At 39.9% G+C, this 11,402-nt stretch overlaps 1 protein-coding gene across 3 annotated transcripts in view; it reads right to left on the bottom strand.

Annotated features, from left to right (window-relative positions):
- Window positions 1–445: 445 nt before the first annotated feature.
- Window positions 446–11,402, bottom strand: part of Ca-alpha1T (Ca[2+]-channel protein alpha[[1]] subunit T) — a 114,311-nt gene continuing 103,354 nt past the window's right edge. For all 3 annotated transcript variants that reach the window (XM_069110374.1, XM_069110375.1, XM_069110376.1), the window contains 9 exons: window positions 10,445–10,825; window positions 9,727–9,919; window positions 9,383–9,644; window positions 9,168–9,298; window positions 8,929–9,078; window positions 8,419–8,711; window positions 7,215–7,494; window positions 6,415–6,674; window positions 446–5,566 (listed from right to left, as the gene is read on the bottom strand). In XM_069110374.1, coding sequence (XP_068966475.1) covers window positions 4,589–5,566; window positions 6,415–6,674; window positions 7,215–7,494; window positions 8,419–8,711; window positions 8,929–9,078; window positions 9,168–9,298; window positions 9,383–9,644; window positions 9,727–9,919; window positions 10,445–10,825 — 2,928 coding nt within the window. In that variant the 3' untranslated portion in view covers window positions 446–4,588. The remainder of the gene's footprint in view (window positions 5,567–6,414; window positions 6,675–7,214; window positions 7,495–8,418; window positions 8,712–8,928; window positions 9,079–9,167; window positions 9,299–9,382; window positions 9,645–9,726; window positions 9,920–10,444; window positions 10,826–11,402) is intronic.

Here is an 11,402-nt window from a genome sequence, read left to right as displayed (position 1 = left end):
AGAAATCCAAAGCGTTCACTAAATTAAAAACAAAATGGAAGGGAAAGTAATAAATAAAAAGTCACGAAGTCAATTCAACGTAATCGTCATTCAATTTATTACATTTGTACATATTTAGTCTTGTTCTACGCTTCTATCGTCGTGTTCCTCCATTCTCTCGCACATTCGCACTCACGCATTCAACCTTTCTCTCCACCTCTCTCCCATACTCTCATTTTCTCTCTCTTCCCTTTCCTAATTTTTCCCTTTCTTCTTTCGAAATTCGATCGAACATTCGCGTGGCTAGACTTCTCCCCGAAAAAATTCACGTATACGCACATGTACGCATCAGGCAGACAAAAAGGACGCTTCTCGGCGGTCGTATGGACCATGCCTGGTACGTTACTGTTGTAATTAAAATAGCACGATACATTTGAGGGCGGCTAGCCATTCTTCGTTTTATTTCTTTTTTTTTTTTTTCTTTTTTCTTTATTTTACATTTTCTCTTTTTCCCTCAACCGTCTTCTTCCTTATTCCCCCTGGCTTTCATCGCGTTTCTTCCTTATCCTTCCTCCTCCATTATTGTTCTTCTTTTACTTCTTTATATCTGTTTCTTTCTTCTCTTTTTTTTTGTAATTTTTTCTCTCTTTTATTTCTTTTTTGTTACTTTTCATTTATTGGTTTTCCTTTTTTTTTTTTTTTCTTAAATAGACGATTACGCACTGCCTCGTTCAGGGGCGAAGAACAGACTCGAGAGGCACGCGGCAACAAGTACACTGAATAACACGTTTAATAACTCTGATGTACGTGCGCGTGCACGATTTCATCTCTTGTACTTATTATTCACGTAACTATGTGTATATATACGTATATGTGTTCACGTATGTATGTACGCATATATGTATATACTCTTCATTTTGTTAATTTTATTCGTTTATATATTTCTTCCATTTCACCCACTTTTTATTTTCCACTTTCCTTCTGCTTATTCTAACACAACTTCCCTTTCTTCTTCTTCTCTTTCGTCTTCATCGGATTCTCTCGCGGATAGAAATTGTTCCATCGCCATGTTGCGCACATACGTAAGTAGATTCGCCTTTTCTTCTCCGTTTCACTCATCTTTTTAATTCTCTTTTACTTCTTCTAAACTCTTCGCTTGCTTTTTACTGTCTGTTTCGCTGAACAAATACTCGTGCAACTGAACGGCGAATTCTCGCGCGCGGCGATTCATCCCGTAGCTAGAGTAAACTATAATTCGGAGGTCAGTCGTCTAACGCTATCGAGCTATCGAAACTCGGTCGTGGTGCCAGAGAGACGCGCGTTATACGTTAATCATGTACGTGTATCGTGTATATATATATACACACGCATTTATATATGTATATATATATGTATATTATACGGATACATTATAATCTAGGAGTTCTGATTAAAAGGTCCAAGGAAGTCGAATACGCCACCATTACGAATAGTTTCAGCTCGACCAACAGCTTGACTCTACATTTCCGTGACACGTTCCTCCTCCTTTCCTTCGTTTCTTCGTTATCGATCAATGAATCGCATCGATCCCTCCCTGTCCCATAAATTCATCAGAAATTTCTCGACTCGTTTAACGTAACAATTTCGAATGGATAATCGCAACAACCAGAACATTAGAGCGGAGATGCCTCGTTTTTACGTAAATCGTAACAGTAGAATAGGCGTGATTGTGCGTACAAGATTTGCATTAGACCTTTTAAACGGAGTAAGTTTTGACTATGAACAGTCCATACCACTACGTAGTTTCGTTTACTACTGGGATCGTACGATAGATCGATCGATGAGGAAAGAGTCCGCCGAAATCTATCCGCCATCGTACGTTTCGCTAACGATTGTCACTCTCGTCGGACGATTAACGATTAACAGGTAATTGAAACGAATTGATCACCCCCACAGCGATTATTAATTAACAGCTGTCTCGATTTAACAGGTTCAACGAGTTACACAAAGAGACTATTATTATTTATAGCGTTGGTAATAGTTCGTTACGCCTATGATTATCGAACGATCGAAGTAACACGTAACACGCGAGGCAGCTGATAATCGATCATGTTGGAACCGAAGGTTGGTTCTTTCGTTCGATCGATCGATCGATCGTTCGGTTCAGTCGCCTGACTATCGTTTTTTTTCTTTTTTCATATTCTTTTTTTTTTCTTTTTTTCTTTTAAAAAGCAACGTGGCGCACAGCGCTCGTTAACGTTTTAGCAACCTATGAAACTTCGAGTCAACGAAGAGAAATCACCAATTGCCTTTGATCGTTCGAAGCGCGGGCACCACCACCGCACGAAGGTTCGTCAACGTCCGTCAACGTTAGAAGGCATAGAATTTTTTTACTTTATACTTGCACTCTTCTTTTACTTTTATTTAATTACTCCTCCTTTTTCTTCTTCTTAATTTTTTTTTTCTTTTACTATTTTTTCTTCATTTCTAATTTGTTGAATTTATCCCCGACAATCGTTAAATATTACCGCACGCGGTAGTATCAAAATAAACCACACCGAGTGTATAGTATAGAATATTCGTAAGTGTATGTATGTACAGTAGAGTTTCTTCTATCGTATTTATATATTTGCATTTATTATATTTGTTTTTTTAGTTTTTCTTTTATTTCTCACTTCAAACCATAGTTCCGCGCTCGTCCCCGCTTTATGTTCCTTTCATTTTATTTTTATTAAAAAGTCGCACTACCATCGTTTCGTATTTTCTCGTTTCTTTAATTGCTGCTTTATCTTTGTTCTTTGCTCTCTGCTTGTCGTCCTGCTGTATTCGCTCCCTCCATTTACCCTTGTAGCGCTCTTTTGTTCTCTCTCTCTCTCTCACACTCTCTCTCTCTCTCTCTCTATTTTTTTATATAGGAAATACACTACGATTAAAGTATATCACAGATGTTAACGAGAAGAACGTTCTAGAACGCGAGAAAGAAACGAAGAGAAGGAAACGAAGAGAATACTTGACTCATCGTCAGTCGCCGCAGGATTTATTCGCAAGTACACGGCAGCTGGTGTCGTCATAGCTTTCCACGTGAACCCGTCCAAGTTAATACCAATTGACATAGAGATTATAGATTGTACGAGTTTCAATTTGTATTAAAGATTATCACAACGTCGGAGTTAGTCTTAAGTTCCTAATCGTATTTACCTCGAGCTCCGAGCTAATCGTCGAGTTTGCTTGTTTTGTTTCGTTATATAGAGTTAGCGTGAAAGAGGTGACAAAAATACCAGTATAATCGACTAAACTATGAACTGGCTGTTTATTACTTTAGCCAATCGTAACAATATTTGTTCGGCCTCCCCATTCTTCCTCCGTTTCGACCACGCACCACGTTGGTTCTGAGAATATTTAATTACGAAGCTCTTAACGTCTATTGTTAATACACGAGATTTCTTGTTCCGTTTGTTCTTCCTGTCTCTCCGCAGCTAAAATCTCCGTCCCGCGATAAGACTACGCTACTTTTTATTCTGTTTTCCTAATTTCTTTTATAGTCCGAAACTGCTTTTTTTTATCTAGATTTTCTGGCACTTCGGTAATGACCATCTGCGTTCGTGCTATTCTTCATTTTCCCTCATTGTTTCCCGTATCTTCGATTTGGCACCTTTCTGTTTCTCCGTCGAGAGCTACCCACGATCCGCCGCGGCTCTCGAAACATTCCTGCGAACGACACGCGTTATTTATTCGACGAGCTGGAGAAAAAGGAAAGGCGAGAAAGTGTGGTCCGATTAATTGCAATTGTCGCGTAGACTCGACAAATTTGTTTTTTTCTTTTTTTTTTTTTTTTTTAACCTAACGACTACATAAATTCTCTAATTATTGACGCAGAACTACATCGTTCTTCATCCTACCAATTCCTACGGATCGACTTCCACGGTGTATTTTTTAACGGAACGTAAGATCAGTTCCGCTGGCAATAATAGATTGTCATAGGTTTTTCATTTCTTTTTTTTTTTCATTTCTTCTGATTTTCTTTTTCTTTTTTTTTTTTTTTTTCTTTGGTTGCCCTCGCTTGTCGTTTGCACGCGCGTTCAGCCGTTCGCTAACGCGCACACGCGATCTCTCATTCACGTCATCCCTTCGAACTATTTCATTTTGCGCGCTGAAAACACACAGTTGTTCTATCCGTGATCGAACACGTTCTCCCGTACCTTCGATTCCCATTGATCTTCGCTTTCGGTTACTCGTTCGACCAACAGCGAATCCGTTTCCCTGCCTAGAAAACGCTATCCATCCACCCTTCAGATGTCCCCGATCTTCCCTAAACCTCCTGCTCCCTATCTTTGGCAAGTTCACGGCGGCAAAGTTACTAGAATATAACGACTATATTGTCATGCACTACAGTCTTTCTTAGAGCCCAAACATTGAACCCTCGCAGAACCCTCCATGGTACTTTGCCGTGGATACCATGGTCGGCTAGCAGTTGCATAGAAATCTATACTGTTTCTCGGTAGAACCGAGTACTTTTGCTTTTTGTTTTCTTTTTTTTTTTTGGTATTTTTTATTTTTTTCTTTTTAGAATCCGTTTCTCTAAATTTCAGATAGGAGTGTAGATCGCGCGAAGACCATTCGATCTTGAACTTTAAGAACGATCCGAGGGTGCACCGGAACACGCTCTATCGAATCTCTCGGACCTCCCCTTCGTTTCTTCCGTTACGTCGGTTCCATCATGGACCGCGGTGACGGACGAAACGGTCGTCGACCCGTCCGGCGTCTCCTCGTTGGATTTCCTCGTGTGATGGCTGTTGCTGCTCGTCGAGTCGGTATCGTCCACGTATATGCGAACGTCCGAGCCAATGGTCGTGCAAACCGCTTCCGGTATATTTACCACGGCCATTCCGTTCCTGCTACCGCTTCCACTAGCGCCACCGCTTGCGGTTGCGCTTGCACTCGTGCTTGCACTCGCGCTTGCACTCGCGCTTGCACTCGCGCTTGCACTCGCGCTTGCACTCGCGCTTGCACTCGCGCTTGCACTCGTGCTCACGCTCGTGCTTGCCATCATGCTGTCGCTCATGTTACCGATCGATATCGGCGACACCTCCTCCGATCGTTGCTCGGTGACGTATACGTAGCTACCCGTACGAATCGACGGAGGGCATTGGTCACCGACACCGGCCGCCGTTCCCAGGGAATTTCCGCACTTGAGCTTGGACGGTCTCCTTTCGTTAATTATCGACTGCACGTCAAGATCGTCCGTCGGTGGAGCAGATACCCGTCGCTCGTTTTTCGTTTTCTTAGAATCGTCCAATTTGTTGCTACCCTTCGATGCACCGTTTTCCGTGTAATCGTTCGACACGCTCGGCGTTCTGGAAGGGGCGTTGCTTGCGGTACCGACGCTCACGTTCGTGTCTGACTGTGACTGCGTGTCGCTCGATGGTCTGCGACTCAACGTTGCCTTGGACGGGTAAATAGTGGCCGTTGGCAAAAGATAACGTTCGCTGCTTAGTTTAGGACAGGCTAGCGTGGTTACCGAGCCGGCCGGTGACACCGGGGAAGAACTCGTTGGAGGTTTGATCACGCTCAACAAACACTTGTTCTCTTGTCCGTTGCTGCTGGTCGCCTGCCAACGTAAATTAGCATATATTAATTGGTGAGAAATCACGATGGTTAATTGCTTCGTGAATAGCGAAGGAAATTAAGTGTGCCACAGAGAGTTTTTCGAATTTTCTTTGAGATGTAGGATTCTTTGTGGAGGTAAATGATGATTTTTCTTTTCTTTCGTATTTTTTTTTCCTTTTTTGTTTTTGTGAGGAGTTTGTGAGGACACTGAAAGGAGTTTAAAAGTAAAAAGTAAAGTATTAAATGAAACGATGGAAACTATGTTTAACAATAAAATAATTAGCGTGGCAAATGAGTTTGTATTTGACGCCTTGATGTGCACGGTAATTGAAAATTTGTATAGAACGATAAACACATTACTATGCGTGTACTATACGGTTGAAATAGTATTACGCAGGCTATCGAGAAGTCGCATTGATCAACTCCATCGGTCGAGAAGCAAAAGGGATGACGTTGCAAAGGCTGTTTTTTCACATTCATCTCGGAATTTTCTATCGTTTATGTCATCTTCTCGTAATGAACAGACTCGCGCGAGTACGTAATTTGTTTTCCAAAAATTAAACTTTGATCGTCTACTTATGTAAGAAAGATGAGAAATTGGTAAAAAATAGAGTTGATCAGTTTGGCTTCTGGGAAGCTTCTCGTACGTGCTCGGAACGCAAAGCATAGAACAACAAACGGGTCATCACGTGCTATTTTCTTTTTACTTTATCGATTTATCTGCAAACTGAAAACTTACTTGTAACTGTTAACAAAATTGCCTACCTAAGGGAAATAAAATTATAATCCCGATCAAAACTAATCATGCTTAGAATTTGTTGTCCGTAGAGAAAATAAAAATAATTTTACCTGTAACCTTAGATGCTGCGCGTGGGTGGGATGTCGGCTTGCTGCACTGTAATTGCATTGAGGAATAATTCGAGGCACGCTTAGATTGCTCACTGGCTTCTCGAAAACTTCGGCGACTTCAAAATGCATCGGCAGTAAGGATCTCCTCTGGTTATGCCCCGAGTGAAACGTTTGTCGACGCTTCGATTTGAACTTGGACGGTCTTGAACTGGAACGATGATACGAATTGCGCCGCGACAACGACGCGAAAATCGTTCCATCTATAAAACGTAGAAATTGCGATATCTTTTAAATTATTCGTTAAAAAAAAATCACATATTATCGTGCACCTTAAAATTTCCTGATAAACGTAAAAGCATAAAATACTTTTAGCCTATTACGTCTTATTTCATAATAAGGAAGTTTCTTATGAAAAGTATATATGGAAAAGTATTTTAAAAACGCATAAAAGTTTTCATCTTTGAAAGACGATACCCAAAATTACAAAAATAGATTGCCAGTGCTTTAAATAGATCGATATAAAATTTCCTAAAATATTAGAATTTAGTATCTAATATTGAGATGTAACACTACAGATGGCAATCAAATAATATTTAAAATAATCAAAGAATGAATTAGATTTAATAATCACTCGTGAATAAAATAGATTACCACGAATCGTATGCAAGTTTTAAATATCGTTTTGCCTAATGCAAAATGGAAAATTGAAAGATTCGTTACGCGATTCATCGATTGAGCTGGCTTGGCCAGATCTATCCATAATTTACATTCAGTTGTCGAATATTTCACTGTACACGTACCGTCTGCGTTTTCCTCCTGTGGTGGATTGTAAATAAAATTCGCAGGCAAGGAACGAACTTTGGCAAGACCAGGTCTTCTCTTAACGAGAATCTTCTCGTTCGTCACTAAAATAGACTCGCGTTCTCTAACGTCGTCGTCCTCCTCGATGCCACCATCGTCTCCTCTTCCTCGTTTCACCGTTTCCTCGTCTTCCTCTTCTTCCTCTACCTCCAACAGCTCTTCCTGCTCCGCGGCCAATTCTCTCTCCAGCTGAGTTTCCATGTCAAGCTCGTCTTCCATCTGAGAAATAGATTTTAGATTTTAAATCGATTCTCTTTCAATTTTATTACATTTTAACGCGATAGATATACATTTTCAACACCGAATCGTTCTATTTCACAATTTGGAATTGTTGGATCGTGTTCGGGGAAAGACGCGTTTTCGGTGTAACTTTTCAACGAAGATCGTAAATTCTCGTCTCGATTAGCCACGAATCGGTCGAATTCACTGTCTCCATTAAGATAATACAGATATTTAGATAGAATCTGACACGAGGTTTTAAAGTTTAAATATAACTATATTTCACAAAGAATAACTTCGAACACTCAGTGCACGGATGAAAGTTAAACGTGAGCGAAGCGATGCCGTTTCACTATGAGTACGAGTGAAATATGGACGATGCGCGCGGTAAAAATGAAAACTCCAGGTAGAATATGGGACAAGCGAATTTGTCAATTGTAATTTCCAGCAAGGAAGTACCTTTGCTAATAGAAGCAAGTACCCTTGTTAATTGATATAGAAGCAGGTATGCAAAGTGCGAACTGACCGTCCCCACTAACAGTTACTGGAAGGTACAGAACGTACCCTCGAGCGAAGCAAAGGGAAATGTTAGAGATTGTGTTGCAAGATTTAACCGTCAGGTTAGTAAACCCAAGAAGCGCTTTGAGTTAAAAAATGCATCGTAAAACTATGGGACTAGGCAGAAGCAATAAACTTGATGGATGGCAGATGGAATAAGTGTCAATAAAAATTCCTTTTCGACACAGAATTAATGGCTCCTTGGAGTTCGTTTAATAGTCCGAGCGGATGTTAAGGGAAACGTAGATAGGGAAATACAACTGAAAACAGATATATGGCAACTTTAAAATATTAGAAATCATTATTGTCGTCATTTCATTCATAGAAATAGAAAATCGATTAAGAGTTTAATCGATTAATCCTCACCTGTTTGTGACTTTCTTCGAGGTGTTTCATGAGCACGGCGACGACGACGTTGACAAGAACGAATTGTGCCATCAGCACGAAAATTACAAAAAATATCGGGGCTATAATGGTGCTCACGCAACAATTCTTCACGCAGTCCGCTGCTTCGTCGCAGTCGTCCCTCAGGGTGTCCTTCATGATACCGTTCCAATTGTCGCCGGTGGCTACGCGAAAAAGCGTTAGAAACGCCATACCAAAATTACTGAAATGAGCATGCTCCCCGAGACCCTGGCAAGGCATGTCGTCGTTACATTCTGCAATAATTAACATATATCGTGGACTAAATTCCTACAGGAACTGGTAGCAAACGGTACTATAATATAAAATATACAACGTGGACAGCAGGGGACAGAAATTGTAATAGAACTGGGAAAACGATTGTACGTGAAAGAATAAGTAAAGAGAGGTAGGTAAGTTGGTTTTGAAGAGAATCGTTGTTTGAAAAATTCTCTGTGATAATTTAGCGCTTACCTAATCGTCCAAATAGTTCTACACCAAGAGCTGCGAAGATGAAAAAGAGCAGAAAAAATAGTAATCCTAGATTTCCAACTTGCGGTAACGCCTGCATTACCGTATCTAAAAGGGCGCGTATTCCTTTTGCCATTTTCAGCAACTTCAAAACTACAAAAATCGTTTCAATCGTTAGCCGATCCCCTTCGTTGTCCTCTTGTTTTCTTTTCTTTTCTTTTTTTTCTTTTTTTGTAACTTACCTCTAGCGATTCGTAAAACTCTCATTACCCGAATTATCGTAGGATTGATCGGAATGATCTTCGACTCAACTTCTTCAAGAACTATACCAACCACCGATAATATCACGATTCCTACGTCTAATTGATTCCATCTAGAGTGAAATAGTCAGTTTGAATATTTGATATTGCGCGAAAAAATGTTTTTTTTTTTCTTTTTTGACGAAAGTACGACATACTTGTCTTTAAGGTAAAGATGTAGACCTAAGGCAACGAGTTTCATAAAAGATTCGAGGATGAAGACCGCGGTGAAGAAATAATTGAATATCTTTAGAGCGTAAGTCAGAGCTTTTGGCATCATGTAAAATTCCATCGCCATGGTAACAACATTCAGGCCGATCACCGCAGCAATTGCTAGGTCGAAATATTTAGAAGTCACAACGTTGTGAACGAATAGCCTCGATTTTGAGTAGTTCGTGTAGTAGGGTGGCTCGTGCATTTCTGCGAATCGAATGGTTTGCCTTTAATTTCGTTTCTTCGATCTTGTTCAGTTAAATGCAAAACACGCTCTTCCTTTTCTTACTTCGTCGTTTCTTCTCCATTTGCAAGGCTCGTTTGGCAGCTCTTCTCACGCGTTCCTCCTTCTCCTGTTCCTCACGACATCTATGAAAATTTTCCACCACAACGCCCACGAACATGTTAAGGACGAAGAAGCCAACCAACAGGATAAAAGCTATGAAGTAGAGCAGTCGCCATTCCGAATAATTCTCGATTGGCTGAAACGGATAATAAGGGATATAAACCAGTTACTAATTTCATAATAATCGTTAAAGTAAGACCACAGTTTAAAATTTTCATTTGCATATTCTCTTTCTGGAATACGTATATTTTATACGTACATTTTCATCGACGTTTTGAAACTTTTAAATAATTTCACCGTCATAATTGAAGCTCGTATCGCTAACCAAAGAACACATACCACCAAAGCTGTTAAAAATTCTGTTACCAGAATTTACACGTTACAAATGTCATTTTTATTTACTAGAAGTATCGTTTCCACGACGGTAAAAACGATAACCTCTAAAGGCGATGAAACGATCTTCCACCAGAAAGTAAATCTAAAAGGCGATCCTACTTGGGATTATGGTATTGCGATCGATAATTTGGTCGAATTAAAAATCAATGTTGGTATTAAAGAGAAAGAACTCTGGGGGAAAAAATAAATGACCCTAGGGTATATGTAGATTAAGCGAAGTGGTAATATAATATGCAAATAAAATTGGCGCACTCGAGCGCGTTACCTGTTGATCGACGCCTACAGCGTCGAGTCCGGTGTACATGATGTTCACCCATCCGTCCCTCGATGATAATACGAACAACGACATCAACGCTTTTCCAAGATCGTCGAAATTGTATTTTCTGTTTAACCAAACGTTGCGTTTGTCGGCCAGGCAGTCCGTCTTATTGCGTACATTTTTAATATCAGGCCCCTCGCAGTAATAAAAGGCACCCTTGAAGAGCTGCACGCCCAAGATACCGAAGATTACGAAAAAAGTACAGCATATCAAAACGATGTTGCCGATAGGTCGTAAAGAGGATAACAATGTCTGAACAACCAGTTTCAAACCAGGAGCTCGATTAATAACCCGTAATGGTCTTAGTGACCTTAAAAGTCTAAAAACCTGCAACGATACGAATTAGAGGTTAGGGTTATTTGATAACAGGTGAGAAAGTTATGCGAAATGTGATTATTACGTGTCTCAAATCAGTGTCAATTTCATATCATTTCATTTATTCGAATGTTTATGAATAGTTTAAAAAGATATTTTTCAGGATAATTGTTTATGATTAGTTTTTTATTAATCGCTTTAGATGATGAAGTGTTTCAAATATTAGAGTAATTTGTATACAATGTATTGTATACAATGAGTAATATTCATGTATGACGTATATTCTAACATGTGCTAGGCATTGATTTATCCACATACTTATTCATCGATTGTTATTAGCATCCTGGCGTCAAGTGACGTCTCTGCTACGTCAAGTGACGTCCCTGTCACGTCATTAGCAACTCTGATATGCGTAAAGGCGTGACACGACAGGCACGACACTAAGTATTAAAGGGTTAATTATTTACTCGTTTTACAAAAATATCTCAATTTTAAGACAGTGTAAATTGTGTGCCTGTGTATACGCAGATTCCAACGAAATTAAATGCTATCTGTGTAGAAAGTTTCGTGAAATTGAACCGTAAATCAA

This window comes from Bombus flavifrons, chromosome 3, assembly GCF_040668555.2.
Source record: "Bombus flavifrons isolate JBK064 chromosome 3, iyBomFlav1_principal, whole genome shotgun sequence".
In the NCBI taxonomy this organism is placed as follows: Eukaryota; Metazoa; Arthropoda; class Insecta; order Hymenoptera; family Apidae; genus Bombus; species Bombus flavifrons.
This window is presented reverse-complemented; position numbering and strand designations above follow the sequence as displayed.